The sequence below is a fragment of the Malus sylvestris genome, chromosome 1 (genome assembly GCF_916048215.2).
Source record: "Malus sylvestris chromosome 1, drMalSylv7.2, whole genome shotgun sequence".
Classification (NCBI taxonomy): Eukaryota; Viridiplantae; Streptophyta; class Magnoliopsida; order Rosales; family Rosaceae; genus Malus; species Malus sylvestris.
This window is the reverse complement of record NC_062260.1, coordinates 24,736,204-24,753,412: the sequence shown is the minus strand read 5'-3', so window position 1 is coordinate 24,753,412 and position 17,209 is coordinate 24,736,204. Positions and strand designations below refer to the sequence as shown.

The 17,209-nt window shown below is 36.4% G+C and overlaps 2 protein-coding genes and 1 pseudogene across 9 annotated transcripts; all 3 read left to right on the top strand.

Annotated features, from left to right (window-relative positions):
- Positions 1-551: 551 nt before the first annotated feature.
- Positions 552-4,128, top strand: LOC126628541 (cytochrome P450 714A1-like). The gene is made up of 5 exons (XM_050298277.1): positions 552-887; positions 2,079-2,305; positions 2,408-2,652; positions 2,777-3,128; positions 3,343-4,128. The coding sequence occupies exons 1-5, from the start codon at positions 590-592 to the stop codon at positions 3,769-3,771; spliced, it is 1,551 nt and encodes a 516-aa protein (XP_050154234.1). The 5' UTR covers positions 552-589; the 3' UTR covers positions 3,772-4,128.
- A 2,073-nt stretch (positions 4,129-6,201) lies between these two features.
- On the top strand, positions 6,202-12,760 carry LOC126632490 (uncharacterized). 8 transcript variants are annotated; one of them, XM_050302918.1, is made up of 13 exons: positions 6,202-6,696; positions 6,809-6,900; positions 7,586-7,631; positions 7,799-7,845; positions 8,005-8,098; positions 9,697-9,936; positions 10,269-10,311; positions 10,414-10,483; positions 10,657-10,702; positions 10,780-10,878; positions 11,214-11,282; positions 11,386-11,557; positions 11,701-12,760. In XM_050302918.1, exons 6-13 carry the CDS (start codon positions 9,727-9,729, stop codon positions 12,558-12,560), a joined length of 1,569 nt encoding a protein of 522 aa, XP_050158875.1. In that variant the 5' UTR covers positions 6,202-6,696; positions 6,809-6,900; positions 7,586-7,631; positions 7,799-7,845; positions 8,005-8,098; positions 9,697-9,726; the 3' UTR covers positions 12,561-12,760. The 8 variants fall into 8 exon arrangements, with proteins under 8 accessions (XP_050158875.1, XP_050158867.1, XP_050158885.1 ...); XM_050302910.1 differs by having other exon boundaries at positions 8,005-8,102; XM_050302928.1 differs by having other exon boundaries at positions 7,758-7,845; positions 8,005-8,102.
- A 1,466-nt stretch (positions 12,761-14,226) lies between these two features.
- Positions 14,227-17,043, top strand: LOC126630897 (receptor-like protein EIX2; annotated as a pseudogene).
- Positions 17,044-17,209: the final 166 nt, after the last annotated feature.

Genomic DNA, 17,209 nt, shown 5'->3' with positions numbered 1-17,209 from the left:
GGGGGGCGGAACCTTGGTACCAATTTTTTTACATAACTTTTAACACATATTTTTTGTGAGGCTCACTCCGTAATGTATTTTAATGATCCGAACCATCTATCTTTTAGAATATCATTTATAGATCATCTTTTGCAACAAAAAAAAAAGACAAATCGAAAACCAATAAGACATTCATTTGTAGTGAAGAAAATAGACGAATACAATGGTAAATGCTTCAGTTCTATATAGAAAAATATTAAACTCTTTATATATATATAAGTCGTTTTTTTTTTATTGAATATATAAGTCGTTCTTCATTGCACACAAACTAGAATTGACATGTTTTCTTTTTTTGGCTTCAATAAAATATTTATAATGTGATTTACAATTAAGAAAGAAATAAATACATCTTTACTTGTATGGAGCTAAGCGACTGTGGTAATAGTTTTTTGTTAGACAATTAGCATATTTTATAATATTCAAAATAAATATAAGTATATTTACTTCAATAATTCAAAATGACAAACGTTTGATAATAACATTTCTGCTGGTTCATAGCCTATATATATCATACTGAAACTGAGAGAGAGAGATAGAGAAAGAGAGAGAGATGGAGGTGTCTCTTCTGTTGAGAATAATTTCTTCCATGGCTGTCGTGGGACTGGTTGGCTTCTTCCTCCACCTCTACAGCACTGTTTGGCTAAAATCCGAGAGGGTCAGAAGGAATCTCCGACTGCAAGGCATCAAAGGCCCTGCACCTTCTTTTCTGTATGGGAATCTTCCCGAGATGCAGAAAATCCAACAACAGCAAGAGTTGAAGCCTCCAAACCTGCTGGCTGCTGAGTTTGTAGCCCATGACTACACCTCCACTCTCTTCCCATACTTCGAACACTGGAGAAAACAATACGGTATTCATTAATCCTTCTCTGCTTGTTATAGTCCCATCCAATCCAATGTTTGTTCTTTAAGCATTTATCTGTGGCCTGCTATATATGTTATATATATGAATTTTTATACGTAACACAAAGGCTATGACTCCTACACATGTCTGTAAATTTTTTATTTATTAAACGTGAAAACAGAAAATTTATTAGGGAAATAAATCCAAACAAATGAATGGATATAATAAAGCTAAGAAGAAAATAGAGTTCATAAGAATTTGATTTTTGCTGTGAAAATTATGGAGATTGAAGAGGGGAGTCAATGGTCCCGCTCAGTCAATGGGATTTGGCGGAATCTGGCCTATGCAAACCATTTTTAAGATGCTTGGATTCCATACACACCTGTTAGAGTTTGACTAGGGCATGTCAAAACTAAGCCATCTTAGGGTTGTGTATATGTTTTTGCATAAATGTTAGAGAAATATCTTTAGACCGTAGTTTTAAGTGACAATTTTGTACAAATTTTTAATACAATATACTAGAATTTTACTATTTTATTTAGGATGATTAGAACACGGGGGGGCCACATCTAATATATAGTATTAGATTATAAAAATTCTTATTCTCAAAATTATCAACCAAAATTGTTGATGTGGCATGATTGATAATATAACAAAAAATAAAAGTTATTTTATAAAAGTTTGAAGATTTAGATGAAGGTTTATGAGTATTAAGTAATGATTAAAATGGTTGTACCATGGGAGGGTCATATCTGAAGTACTCGAATGATCAAAATGGGCTTCATTTCTGTTCTTTATACCTTGTTCAATTCCTTCGGCACGTGGGCATCTCCTCCAAATCATGTATTAATATGCTCATGATCAATTCATATCTGTTCTTTCAAATGACCATAAACGCTTCAACATAACTAGAAATGCTCTAACATGATTTGGTTAGAAAAAGTTAAACATTCAAAAGTGTTTCGTCAGGAATGACGGGAAGAAATTTCAGATTTTTAATGAATTTTCCGATGTGCTGCTAATAATAGTGTTTCAGCAATAACACTTACAAGCAAAAGTGTTTCCTGCATAAATATTATCAAAAAAGCTCTTATCTTACTGTACTTCTCTTTCGAACGTTGAAAGATGTTCCAATTTATTATCTCTCTTTTATCTGTTGGTAAGAAAAGTAGTGACATGAAGTATGAAATGCTTGCAGGTCCAGTGTACACATATTCAACAGGAATGAGGCAACATTTGTATGTGAACAACCCAGAGCTAGTGAAGGAGATGAACCAGTGTATGAGTTTGGATTTAGGCAAGCCTTCTTATGTAAGCAAGAGACTTGCACCCATGCTTGGCAATGGCATTTTGAGGTCCAATGGCATTGTTTGGTCACAGCAAAGGAAGATTGTTGCCCCTGAGTTCTTCTCAGACAAAGTCAAGGTAATTAAATCCGGTTCCGAATCAAAATTTCGAACAATGAAAAAATGTTTTATTCCATGATTAATATGTAAACTCAGACTTATCATTGAGATAATGTGGCAGGGCATGGTGTGGCTGATGCTGGAGTCTGGACAGACATTGCTTAGAAAATGGGAGGACTCCATTGAAGCACAAGGCAGTGTGAGAGCGGAGATTCAGGTGGATGAGGACTTGAGAGATTTCTCTGCAGATGTTATATCAAGAGCTTGTTTTGGAAGCTCTTACGTAAAGGGCAAAGAGATTTTCAAAAAGCTTAGAAGTCTTCAAGAAGTGATATCCAAGCAAAACTTCCTCTTTAGTAATTTGGGGTACGTAAACTTTCCATTATTTAACAATGTACACTAAACTGCAGATCTGAGCGTAGTTGGCAGTTTAGATTACATTCGATTGTCGCTACACGAAAAAATAATTCATAAATGTTGAAAAATGCAGTGGATTGAAGAAGACAAACGAGATAGGCTGTTTGGAGAGGGAGATTGAATCTTTGATCTGGGAGGCAGTGGAAGAAAGAGAAGGCTCGTGTGACCAAAAAGATTTGTTGCAGACAATACTAGAGGGAGCCATCAATGACCAAACCCTAGGGAAAGGTTCATCCAAGGGCTTCATAGTTGACAACTGCAAGAACATATATTTTGCAGGCCATGAATCCACAGCTGTTGCTGCCTCTTGGTGTTTGATGCTTCTCGCTTTACATCCCGAGTGGCAAGCCCGAATCAGGGCGGAGTTGGTTCAAGCTTGCCCGGATGGCCTGCCGGACGCAAACTCCCTCCCTCAGTTGAAAACGGTACGGGTGTTTGCATTGCTCGTTATGTTAGTTAATTATGTTCAATGTTTAGTAATGTTCTGATACCATACTATGTTGTCACTATACATTCAAACAAAGTCTTACTAAGTTGACGATCCAAATTGACAGTGTGACAATACAACTAAGTATTGTCTGCACATTGAAACAATAGTCCACCTGAAAACATAACATGTTAGATTGTTTGACCATGCAGATGGCCATGGTGATTCAAGAAGTCATGCGTCTATATCCGCCAGCCGCATTTGTGTCGAGAGAGGCACTCGAAGACACTCAAGTGGGAAACATGACCGTTCCAAAAGGCGTATGCTTATGGACATTGATCCCAACATTGCACAGAGACACAGAAATTTGGGGACCAGATGCAAATGAGTTCAAACCAGAGAGGTTCACCGATGGAGTCTCAAAGGCATGCAAGTTTCCCCAAGCTTATATCCCATTCGGGTTGGGGCCTAGGACATGTTTGGGCAAAAACTTAGCCATGGTTGAACTGAAGGTTGTGCTCTCACTTGTTATCTCCAAGTTTTCTTTCTCTCTATCTCCAAAATACAAGCATTCTCCTGCCTACAAAATGATTGTGGGGCCAGGAAATGGTGTACATATTATTCTCCAGAAAATCTGTTGACTGATTGAAAAATAAGTCAAAATGATTCAAGCAGATGGAAGAGGATCATCTCTGGGATCTTCATATCTTATCCATTTATCATATATCATGCGGCCATTTTTCATCAGGCAGTATTTGTGTTTAATTTTAAATAAAAAAGTTAAATGACTTTTAACAACACGATACACTATGAATAACTAAGATGTGACGATCCATAGGATCTTCACAATTTGGGTCCAGATGGAATCCAAACCCCAAGCAGATAGCTAGGTGTTTGTTGATCGGAATTATATAGATAAAATATGTCATGTCTGCAAAATGTGGGATGGTGGAATGTAGATGAACGTTTTCTTATATAATTTATTGTTCTTTTTTAAATTTCGTTGCTCAATTACTATCTAGTATTTGTATACATATGCCAAGTTTTGATTTACTTGTAATAAAAAATGACTCGTTATTTATTAGGAGTTGAAATTTGTTCGCATTTCATCTCACTCGAAGGTGTCAAAACTCATGAAATCAATAGTAATTGTTTCATAACCAAATAAACAATACAGAAAGCAAATTCAGACATAACTTAGTGAATTTACATCGTCATTCCAATAGGCCGATAATATGCATCCGAATGAAATTCGCAAATTTACATTGTCTTTATAATCGAACGATCTATGGATCTAAAAGAAATATGTACATTACATTCGGATGAGAGGAATGCATTCAAACAAAGTCATCATGCACTTCTCTCTAATAAACCAAATAAGAGAAAAATAAGTGCATGATAATGTGTCATGGAGTTAACAACAATCTCCTTATAAAATCATGGAATCACATACAAGAGAAAAGAATGCACAACAATTTTTGGTAGTGCTATTCACACATCTTTTTTTACGTCTCACACATCTTTTTTTACATCTCACAACATCCTTTATTAATTGGGGTGTGATATCCACACATCTTATTTTACTTCTCACACACCTTTTTAATTTTCTGCTATCGAATAAGATGAATTGAAAAAGATCAACGGACAGAAATTATCAAGGGATGTGTGCGAAGTAAAATGGAGTGTGTGGATAGCACACCCTTATTAATTTTTTGTTTATTCTCTTTAATGCATTCAATCAAATGACCAAAAATTTATATAAGTACGTGGAAGCATGGAAGAAAATATCCAAAATATCGCCGATACGTTTTTTTGAGTTAGCGATATTTTAATGAGTATCCAATGAGTTTTCGTTAAGATATCGCGATATTATCGATAATATCGCGATATTAGATATAATATCGCCTAATATCGCGATATTAGTCCAAAAATTTCTGAAAATTTTGAAGTCTCAATTTTGAGCATAGAGGGGTTCGAACCCCTCCCACTTAACTCCTTAACGCCTTAACCACTATACCACTTATGTTGTTGTGATAATATGCTACAATATTTATATATATTCTTTTGTTTTGAATTATTTTTACAAGAAACAAATTTGCACATTTTCCAAATTTTTTGTGGTATTATATTTTAAATTGTGTCAATTAATTACTTAGTCAATGGCATGTGGTTTTTAATTTTTCTATTTTTTATTTGGTCACTTACATGGTAGGGCTGGAAAAAATTCCGGAAAATCCCAAACCAAACCGAAAAAGTCTCAAACCCAAACTGAAAAATCCCAAACCAAAACCATCCTGAAGTTTGGGAATCCCATCTCGAAAAATACCGAAATTTTCGATATGGGATTGGTTTCCAAATCCCATTTGTTTGGTAATCCCGAAAAATACCGAAGTATTCGGTTTCCTATTGACTTTTGGGTTTTGGTTATTGAAAACCATTGTCATGGTTGCTAACTACTCTTCAAAATACACTCACTCTACACATAGAGATGATGAAGATAGTGAAAATTTTGAACCTCATAGGAACTCTATGTGGTACTAAGTCACTCATGTATCTTACCATACAATGTATAAAGTGTAAAATATTGTACTAATTCATTATATATAAATGATTATGGTGTGTTTAGACTTCTTTCATTAATTTCTACATATTTTCTACACTCACAATATTTGTCAGCTCGCTATATAATCAACTTGATAATGTTAAATCCATCATGCAATGCATTTCCTTCCAATTTTTTGTGATAAACTAATAGATAATTGACTAAATAAACATCCTGCAAAGTTTCAATAAAAATTTCCAAGTTTTTCTTACAATTTCCGTGGTTTCCATGTAATTTTTATCGATATCGATATTATCCCGATATTTCCATCGATATTTCCGTGTTTTCGAACTACCGATATTTCCGATATTACCGATATTTTCTTCCTTGCGTGGAAGGTAAAAGAATGTGTGAATAACCCAACCCTAATTTTAATTTTATTTTTTGTATTGTTGGCAAAAATTCCTTGGTGTAACCCTAGAAAATTGATGTAATGTAAGAATATGTGGGTGATTAATGTAATTTCACGAAAAAAAATTGTGGGAATGGTTCGTAGTGTCGTACCAAATTTATGAGAAACATGATTGAGTTGGCGCCTATGTTGTTTCCGTCGCAACTTTGTAACTTGGATTGAAACCATCACGAGATTTTTTAGACGATTTGCAAATAGCAATTCCATACAAGCTTTATCCAATTCCTCCTCCTCCACCATGTTTCCTGAAATTCACAGAGACCAAAGAAGCAGCATCGATTCAGCACCGCCTTCTTTTACTTGAATGGCGATAATGGTGTCAGATGCCGATCCAGAAGAAGGAGCTCAGTGCAACCCATCAAAGTTATGGACTTTTGGGCTCTCAATCCTCCCTTCATACAAAGAACCACTGAAATTACCCCAAAAGATCACAACTTTTGAGTGCTCCAGCTGCTTGGAATGTCTTCAGACTCTCAGAGTGTGCAAGAACACCTTATCATTCATCTGGGTCCAACAGTTCTGGGGCTTTCATCATTGCTTACAAATTTGAGAGTGAGTATTTGTAAGAAAACCCATAATTTTTATTCTATTCTCTCTTTCTCTCTTAGGGTTTTGTTAATTTTCAGCATAGGCAGTTTATGCAATTATTGAATTAATTTTGCAGTGAGAGTAGATATTGCAAGAATCTTCTTGAGTACTTGGGATTGGTTCAAACCACCATAAGTCGGTTTCCAATGGTTGCGGAGATGGATGCTGGTATGCCCGTGTCTGCATTTTCCTGTTTATTTAAGTGCCGTTTTTATCTAAAATTTAACATAATTGACTTGATATTTAGCTTCATGAATTGTTACTTACTTTTTTCTTTGTAGTATGTACCATATGAACAAGCCTTATCACATAATTGGTTCGTGTTTGAAAGCATTGCGCACAAGGCATTAATCAATAAATAGATGTAGAAACTAATGTGGTTTTATCAAGAGCTTCGAAAAGTCCAATAGTGTATTAGTTCTAGTCTCTAACGAATGAAGTATATTTGGGAAACACACAAGGAGTTTGTAGGCATTATCAAGTGCTTCATTTACTGATTTAGTTCAAAAGTTCTATAACGGATGATGCATTTTTCAGAAATCATATCTAAGCTAGATATGTGTTTTTCATTTTTGTTCATTCATTAAGAGAGTTACTTAGAAATTGCTATAATAGTGAAGATTTGGTTTGTAAAGGCTTATGAGGAATGAATTCAAAATCACACATGGAAATGAAGCAAAGTAATAATTTGTAACTCCTCATTTTATTTTCATTTACATGACTTTTGAAAAAAATAAAGCTCTTGTTCATTTTAATCGCTTTTATCACTGCAGTTTAGAGAAGTAAATCTGAGTTTAACTGTTAAGTTTTGTTTTTGAACCATGCATTATTCTCACTATCAGTGTTTTGCCAGATGTGACAAATGCCACTGCACTTGTTCAGCAGAACGCATTTGTCAGGTAAAGTGTTTCATGCACCGGGTGTCCCGTGCTAGTCATTATTCGTTCATATCCAATAAAATCCACCTAACTTACCTTAAATGGGGGTGGTATTTATTGAGGCGCTTTATAAAATGGCCTTCTTAGGGTTTATTTGAGCAATGAGGATCGATGTTATCGCGGTGCAGGTCTTATAAATTCTTTCTCTGGTCGGTTTCTTGAAGAAGAGCAATTGGTAACTATCGCTTTTGAATGAAAGTCTTGCATTTTGTCTTCAATTGTGTTTTGATGGCCGCAGGAGAGTCTAAGAAGAACAATTGCAGATCCTGATTGCTCTTTGATAATCTTTCTATGATTTTGTATTTTCACTAATAATTTTTGCTGCCATGATCAGGATATAAAGGGATTGAAGGTTTACCAGTGGTGAATTGTTTTGAGTAGATCAGTTGCACGGATATCAGATTTACAATAATCAAGGTAATCTGCTGGTAGGTGAGTCCTGCTAGAAAGGAAGAGTATTTCTGATAATCATAAATATAAGAGTGAATTTTTTTTTAGCCCTTCCCAAAGGGCTTTGTACCTTGTTGATTCTTTAATTGTTTTTATATCAAGTGGTGTTTTGGGCTTAATTGTATTCAATCCTATCATTTATGTTGTGGTTGTCATCAATTTATGATATTGATGCGTTAAGATTTTGCCTCTTAGAGAAGCTCTGATGCCGAAAATGTTGTGATTGGTAAGAATTGATGGATTTGGAGTAGTCTTGGAAGTTCATTGATGTAAAAAATGTTGTGGCTGGTGCAAAAAATGATAGATTTGGAGTAGGCTTGGAAGCAGTTGCATTGGCATCAGATCTTCAAGCACACTAGCTGGATATAAAGCTAAACCCAGAGTCATATTATTTTTGGCATCTGAGCTTAGTTCAAACTTCCAACACCTGATTGCTTATCAGATTGTTAAACAGTTCATGCCCAAGGGGGAGAAGTCAAATGGATGGAGGAAAAGATAACCTTGTATACTCTAGTTTGGTTATAAATTAGAATGTCAAAGGATTGTAGGGTTCTGCCATGTCCCTAATTCGAATCCAGGTCCAGAATGCAGGTTGAGGGATTTCTAGGTACAAAAGACAGAAATTTTCCTCATAGAAAAAACAGGTCTATCAAATTAGCAATATAATGAAGAAACAAATAAATAAGGAAAAAGCACATTTGCTTTGTTCATTATGTAGCCTGTCATTCAGTAAGTATTTTTTTTTTTTCATGCATCTTCTTTTGTGGAAAATGCCAAAATATGGTGGTGGTAGTACTCATTGATGCAGAAACACTTGCCTGTTGTTCTTTTGGAATACGTATTCTACTAGAATTGGACTAGAAAATTCCCTGAAGTGTCCTTTTAGGAGATTGAACTGCGAATAAGAAATTTAGCTTAAGAAAGTTAACATAATTACTCATGTTTCACTGCAAATAAGAAATTTAGCTTATGAAAGTTAACATAATTACTCATATTTCATTCTGCATAGTAAAATACGATTGTGGGTTTGATTTTTTTGGTTTGCATTTATTGTAAAACTTGCAATGTTTCAGTTGAGTAATACCTGAATTTGTGTTCCATCACATTGTAAATCTAAGATCAGGTGGCATCAGTTCATTCATTTTTTTCCCCATTTTTCATGGTGGATTATAATGCAAATCAGTTTTTTAAATGAGATGAAAAGGGGGCCCAATCTAAAAAAAGCCTGAAAGATGTGATGGTTTCCTATCTAAGAGGATGTGAGAGAATATGAAAGTTCAGTGAGTTTTCTAACTATGCTCTTAAGTGAGTTTTGTAGTAAGAGGAGCACCTATCAACTTGGTTTTGTGAAGTCTGAGAACCTCCCCACAGATTAGTTTAGGAACAAATATATCCGATGTAACCCTTACCCTTCTACTAAAACTAAACTTTTGTGGAATCACAAGGAATTTCAGTGCCTTTAATTTTTCTGACACTTTTACTTTTCCAAAATTGAATATATAACATGAATATCTAAGAGTCTTCTTGAAATTACCATGCTTCTTCCCTAATATTTATCACTTGATTTATGGATCAGGAGACTGGAAAATAACAAATAGCAGTAGCAATGATGTCGAATGGGGAAAGAAGAAGAAGTGCGAGATTGTTGGAACTTGAATCAAGGGCGGAAAGTAAGGGCACATTAATATGTTATGCAGAAGAGGATGTGTCTTCTGAAGAAGATGATTCCTGCCATAAACGGAGAAGAAAAAGGGTTAAGAGTAGACCTGTCCAAGATCTGGCTGCAAGTAGAAATGAGCATCCTTTGAAAACAGAGGTGTGTCCTTAATAATGCTGTGAAAACTGGAACAGTTATTGAACAAGAGGTGGAAATGTTGAATTGTGTTAACATAGTATATATTTATGTATGTATACCTGATATAAAATAAATATATCAGACTATATGATGATTAATTTATTGTTTTGAGTTTTTTTAATCAAGCATAATTTCTTAGTAATAAAATCTGGTAGGCACTCTGCATTCTTTTCTAAATACTTGTGTTTTATTTAAGTTATTTTATTTTGAATGGAAGGACAAGTTTATTTATTGTGGATTTTGCACAGGTGTCATTGTTTTTTATTCTTTTTTCTTTTGTTCATAAATTGTAGGTTGGTAATTCGAGCAACAACAATTGTACAAACTCCGGTGGTGGTATGTACTTCTTTTCCTCTTAAGATTTAAATTGCAACTTTATATATATTTATGCTATGATGGAAAAGACTCACTAATTCATTTTTCTTGTATTTAATCAAGTAGCTGCACTATCGGAGACACCTCTACCAGAATCAGGGAAGCTTGAACTGCTTCTTAGCGTTCTGCAAAAGTAAACACTGGGTTATGACATCTTTTCTTAGGGAGTATATATAGTTAGCCATGCTATAATATTTACGAAGTGAATTTTTTTTTCTTTTGCTCGTATAAGTGATTAGCTCCTTCTTCAGTGAATTCCTCATCAAGAAAGTTAATGCCTTTATCTTTCTTCAACTTTAACTACAGGAAAGACTTGTACAATATGTTTGCAAAACCAGTAAACCCACAAGAGGTTTGCCCTCTTTATTTATGGTCTTTCCAAGTGTATATACTTTTATAGTTGCTAATATATGGTTCTTGATGTGAAAGGTTAAAGGGTACAATGATATCATTAAAGAGCCAATGGATTTCGGCACGATTTCAGAAAAACTCAGTGGAGGAAGCTACAGAACACTGGAAGAATTTCAGGTGTGCTTCTATACTCCTTAGTTCTCTACTTGTTTTTCCTTTCAGTAAGGCTCGGAAGAGAGAACTGGTTTTTGAGCTTCTGTATTTAATCTCCTCTCCCCTTCTGTATTTGCTGAAAAATTTGAGTCAGCATGTGTATACACATTTGTTTCGGCGTAAACAGGTCGGCTGGGTTTGGTTCATAAGTTTCCTTATCAAATTTAGTTTTTGTTCTACTTTATGGTGGTAGGATTAAAAGAAACTCTGTTCCATTCCATCACATTTGTGATTGTATTGTTAATACTGATACACAAATCTGGTGCTTTAGTTTTGATGTTCATTTGGTTGATGTACAGCACGATGTGTTTTTGGTATTCAGTAATGCAATGTCATACAACGCTCCATCTTCCATCTTTAATCGAAAGGTCAGTCCACTGAGCACTGTTGTTATCGTCAAGGTTGACCAACATTTTATGCTCTTGAAATCTCCATTTTCTCCTTAACTATATTCAATTTATGGTTGTCCAGGCTTGTGATATGAAAAATCTAGCGGTGGAATTGTTTGAAGCCCTCGAGAAAGATTATAAAAGTTTTGAAAGTGTATGTTCCTCGAAAATATCAAGAGCTGGTAAGAGGAGCAAGAACATCATGAACAGTTATGCTGATAGGTCAACTTATGGGATGCCTTTAAGGGGTCGGTGTAAGTACAAACTACGCATGCCCCAAGTTCAACTTTGAAATTTACATTTTGGCTACAGTAATTATAAAGTACTCGACTACCCTTATTTCATATGAGATATTGATCAAGGACTTAATTCAGTATTCTGCATTTGCTTGTAACAGCGCAAGGGGTTGCCGAGCAGAAGTTACAAACAGCCGGAGTTCTTAATCCTTGTAATTCAACTTCAAACTTTCAGTTTAGTGATCTAGATCTTAATGTGGCATTATTTCAGAATGGCATCATAAATACTCAACCTTCAAATATCCTTCGGAGTTCCACCCCACCTCTATACTCCGGTGCTCAAACAAACATTGAGCACCATAATGGTCAGTATATTGGGACTGTGCCCTCAATCAATGCCTTGTTTAACAACAGCATTGGGACTGATGTTGGTAGGGGTAGGAATCCTTTTATAGCTGGTCTGCCTGCTTCAGATCTAAGGGGGAACTGTGAAAAGGTTTATGGCCAGTCACCGCCTTCTTCGATAAGGTGGCATTGCCCTCCAATTATTTCTAATTCAAGTTGGAGCCCAGCCTTTGGCTCCACACATGGGCTGAACTCAAATTGTTTTGGAGGTGGACAGCATCAATTTCAACCTATGGGTGGTAGTGGAAGCACACTGTATGGAAGTAATAGTTTCGAGCAGGCAAGCCAAGGTCTGAACGGGTTGAGGCAAGCGGAGATAGGACCACAAATACCTGACTTCAAACCATTCCAGCAGCAAGGGCAAGGCTCGGGCACACCAGCCTCTGGAATCAGCATGAGGCCTATAAATTTGTCAGACATAGATCAATGGTTTGGGCATGGTCGGAGTGGAGGGGGGTCAAACACTGGAGCTCCTCCTGCAAGCTCACTAGGGCTAGGTGCCGCAGAAACAAACATGTTTCCTTGTGACTTTCGGCACTCTGGGGGATCAAACGCTGGAGCTCTTCCTGCAAGCTCTGAGGGATGTGATTGGAACCCGTGGAACTTTCGGCCATGAAGGTTGGATGAATATGTTGCGTGACTAAACATGTCAGTGTGCCCGCAGTTCTATTTTATCGTACCTTTTCCATTTCGTGAGAACATAAGAGTTTGAAGTTATGCTTTGTTGTTTATATTGAAAATGCTGAGATGAACTCAAACTTTTGGTTTTGGTTTTTCCTAGACAATTACAATCCATCTCCTGCTTGTTGCTTTCAATTGCCAACTTTTTTATTGATAACAGCTTGACTAAGATTGGAGCATCGTTGATAACCATCCACCTTGGTTCAAAGGCTTGTAGTTAAAATGGTTAACATTTGCTTCCGTCTCGAAGGTTGTAAGTTCAATTTTCCTCTCTCATTATCGCTTGTATATATATATAGTTGTACACGGGTTGGATTTACTGAGCTCGCCGCCTTCGCCGGCCTGCGGGCGACTGAAGGAAGGCACGACATTTGAAAATTTGATGAAACCAAATATGTCCTCGGCAGCAAAAATGGGCAATTTTCGAACAAGAAAACAGAGCTATCTTGGGATCAAAGTCAAATCGTGATACATAATACGTTTATTTAAGCTAGTATAAATAAATAAAAGACTAATTCTTTGAAATTACGATGACAAAAAATTTGAATTTTGGTCGACCTTGGACTGGAAGCATGCACTGTTGTCAATTCCACTTTCAGACTCCGGTCGTGTGCTTTTATTTATTTATTTTTATGTATCTAATATCAAGCACTACCTAAAAACTACTTCTACTCCATATTAAATGTTATACGATCACGATTTACAAGTGTTTTTGTTCCATCATTCAAACAAAAAAACTCCTCTCTCCCCGATGAAACTGTGATATGTTATTATTTGAAATCATCCTCATTATCTTATGGGTGTAAGCAGCCATACTATAGTAAAGTTTTGCTAGTTATTTTTCGGGTTGCCGCCACTAGAAGAATTTCAAGCTCCGTCCTTAATGGTATGGGGTGAACTGACTCGTGAAGCCGAAGGACGGCTCTTTGTTCTGGTGGTAAAAGTCAAAATACTCGTACGTTTTCATACTTCATCAGGGTGAAAAAGACCATCTCTATTTAGTCTAATTCATGAATTGACCCCAAATATAACACACACATGTATGTATTGGTATAAATACACATAAGTTTGTATACTAATTCAATAATTTGAGTGTTCCAGGATTCTGTTATATTTTTCACTACAAGTTTGTAAACACATACTTTCTTTCTAACAATATGTATATTTTGTTTGTAGATGTAATATATGTATAAACAATATTCTTTGACACATATTTTCAATACTTTCTACACCTTAGACAATATTTTTAACCCCACAACAACACGCGAGCACAACTACTTGTACAATCTAAATCAAAGCTCTAACAACTGGAAATTGATAGTCTAGTTCATAGTTCACGCTTGAACATCAAACGTTGCAATTTCAAATTTTGAACGTCAAATGTTGAAATATTTCAACCTTTGACGTTCAAGATATGAAATCTAGTCAATAATGTGGACTACAAATAAGTTTATATTCCTTTAATAAAGATTATATAACTTCTTTAAGAAATTTGTTGTGGAAATTATTAATCTAGAAATATATATATATATATATATATATATATATATATATATATATATATATATAGACACACCCTCATTGCTCATACTTGATTCATATAACTCAACTTTATGGAGAGCCCCATGAGAGCTGGTTTACCTCTGATGATCAGGTTTCTAACTATTGCAACCATTATTCCATTTTTCAGTGTCGGTTTACGCAGCGGAAGTCCGGGTGTACCTTGCAAAGAAGGTCAGAAACGAGCGCTTCTGATGTTGAAGAAAGATCTTAAGGATCCTTCAAATCGGCTCTTGTCATGGACTAGTTATGGAGACTGTTGCAATTGGACTGGAGTTGTCTGTGATCACTTAACTGGTCACATTCGCGAGCTCCGCCTCACTAATCCCAATTCTCATCAGGATATCCATGAGTCTTATGGAGATAACTACTATAGGAATACTTGGTTGGGTGGTAAGGTAAATCCTTCTTTGCTCCATTTGAAGAATCTTAACTACTTGGACTTGAGTTACAACAAGTTTCAAGGATTGCAGATTCCTAGCTTCTTTGGTTCTCTTAAAACTTTACGATATCTTAACATCTCAGAAGCTGGTTTTCAAGGATTAATTCCTCCTCAATTGGGAAACCTCACAAATCTACGATATCTTGGCCTCCGTGATGACACACTGAAGGCTGAGAATCTCGAATGGATTTCTGGTCTTCCCCACTTGAAACACCTCGACATGAGTTTTGTTAATCTTAGCAAAGCATCTAACTGGTTGAAAACAGTGAACATGCTCCCCTCTTTGGTAGAGTTACGTATGGTCTATTGTCAACTTGATCACATTCCCCCTCTTCTGCCTATCATAAATTTTACTTCCCTTTCCATCCTCGATCTTTTCGGGAACCCATTTAATTCTTTGATGCCTAGATGGGTTTTTAGTCTTACAAATCTAATTTCTCTTTCTCTCAAAAGTTGTGGTTTCCAAGGTTCAGTTTCCATCCATCCCTCCACAAATGCCACTACATCTCTCAAGGGAACTGATCTTTCGTTGGACAAGCTTTGTGAGTTGATTCATCTTGACCTGTCACACAACAGGTTCCATGGAAGTGTATCTGAAGTCTTTGAGAGTTTGTCCGGGTGCAGTTCATTTCGAATAGAGTCATTGTTGTTGGGGTCTAATAATCTTTCAGGTCATTTGACAGAGCATGTTGAAAAGTTTAAAAGAATAATCCACCTTGATCTCTCGTGCAATTCAATATCAGGTCTCATCCTAGAGTCATTAGGAAATCTATCGCACTTAACCCGATTGCTCATTTCTCACAACCAGTTTAAGGGAGCTCTTCCAGAAGGTATTGGTCAGCTCGGAATGCTGACTGATTTCGATATATCTTATAATTTCTTACAAGGAATAGGGTCAGCTCACGCCCTAGATGCCAATAATGCAAGAGGATTGGCTTCCTCCTTTTCAACTTCAGCGTTTATGGTTGGATTGTTGGCATCTAGGGCCTGATTTTCCTATGTGGCTTCAAACACAAACGCAATTGGTGGTTCTAAGCCTACCCAATGCAGGAATTTCAGATACCATTCCAACTTGGTTTTGGAACATATCTTTGCAGTTGCATACTGTAAATCTCTCTCACAACCAAATGCATGGGAAGCTTCAAAATATAGTTGTGGGGGGCGCCATATTGACCTAAGTTCTAACCAGTTCAATGGGTCATTGCCTCTGGTTTCCTCCTCAGTAAGGATACTAAATCTTGCAAACTCTTCACTTTCTGGATCTCTCATCCACTTCTTCGGTGATAGGATGGACGAGCCAAAAGAACTTACTTCTGTATATCTTCGGGACAATCTTCTCACTGGAGAAATTCCTAATTGTTTGATGAACTGGAAATTGTTGTTAACTTTAAACTTGAAAGGCAACAAGTTAACTGGGAATATTCCAATCTCCATAGGGTACTGAAAACAGCTGAAAGCACTGCAGTTGCAAGATAATCATCTATCTGGAGAATTGCCTTTGTCCATGCAAAACTGTTCGAATTTGCTTCTTGTTGACCTTGGCCAAAATAAGCTTTCCGGAAGCCTTCCAACATGGATTTGAGAGAGCCTTTCGAATTTGAGGGTTCTGAACATTCGTTCAAATAAGCTTCCAGGACACATTCCTCATGAACTGTCAGCTGAAAAGTCTCCACGTATTGGACCTTGCACATAACAACCTTTCCGGAATAATACCAAGATATTTCAGTGCCATGACCACCACGCCAGATGTTTACAAGGTATTGTTGATGTACGACACTTATCTGGATAATGTAAAGTTGGTGACAAAGGGGAGAGAAGCAGAATATGGTTGGATAATGCTTAGATTGGTAGTAATCATGGACCTTTCAGAGAACATGATATCAGGAGAGATCCCTGAGGAACTGACCAGCCTCCGCGGTTTGCAATCATTGAATCTATCCAAAAATCTTTTGACCAGAAGAATCCCTTCAGAACTTGTTAACATGAAATGGTTAGAGTCTGTGGATTTATCAATGAACCAACTTGATGGTTGGATTCCCCAAAGCACGAGGAGTTTGACATTTCTGAGTAACTTAAACTTGTCCTACAACAATTTGACGGGAGAGATTCCAAAAAGCACTCAGCTTTAGAGCCTTGGTCAGCTTGCTTCATCGGCATGAACTTTGGCGGAGCTCCACTGGACAAGAATTGCAGTGCAGATAGGATGGTGCCGCCAACAGTTGAGCAAGACAGAGGAGGAGGATACCGTTTACTTGAAGATAAGTGGTTCTACCTGAGCTTGGGACTAGGATTCTTCTTCAATTTTTGGAGCGTGCTTGTTTCTTTGCTGGTAAACATGCCATGGAGCATTCTTCTTTCTGGATTCCTGAATAGCATTGTATTTAAACTTCACGATGTAGTTGTTCAATACATGTAGCTACTTTTGTAGATTGCAAGACTTGGTTTTTACCCGTTGAATGTAAAAGTTTGTATTTCGACTACATTTCTCAAGTGACTGTTCTATATAACTTGTATTCATGAGCGGTGCTGCCACTTGTGAACTTTTTGATTAATATTAGCATAGGCTGATTGTTTGACACCAC

What these genes read in the sequence shown, in the direction of transcription:
- LOC126628541 (XM_050298277.1), top strand. Translation starts at nt 590, where the DNA reads ATGGAGGTGTCTCTTCTGTTGAGAATAATTTCTTCCATGGCTGTCGTG. An exon ending in TCTTCTCAGACAAAGTCAAG is followed by an intron (nt 2,306 to 2,407) that starts GTAATTAAATCC and finishes ATAATGTGGCAG; the next exon opens with GGCATGGTGTGGCTGATGCT. An exon ending in CCCTCCCTCAGTTGAAAACG is followed by an intron (nt 3,129 to 3,342) that starts GTACGGGTGTTT and finishes TTGACCATGCAG; the next exon opens with ATGGCCATGGTGATTCAAGA.
- LOC126632490 (XM_050302937.1), top strand. Translation starts at nt 9,727, where the DNA reads ATGATGTCGAATGGGGAAAGAAGAAGAAGTGCGAGATTGTTGGAACTT. An exon ending in TTGTACAAACTCCGGTGGTG is followed by an intron (nt 10,312 to 10,413) that starts GTATGTACTTCT and finishes TATTTAATCAAG; the next exon opens with TAGCTGCACTATCGGAGACA. An exon ending in CTTCTTAGCGTTCTGCAAAA is followed by an intron (nt 10,484 to 10,656) that starts GTAAACACTGGG and finishes CTTTAACTACAG; the next exon opens with GAAAGACTTGTACAATATGT.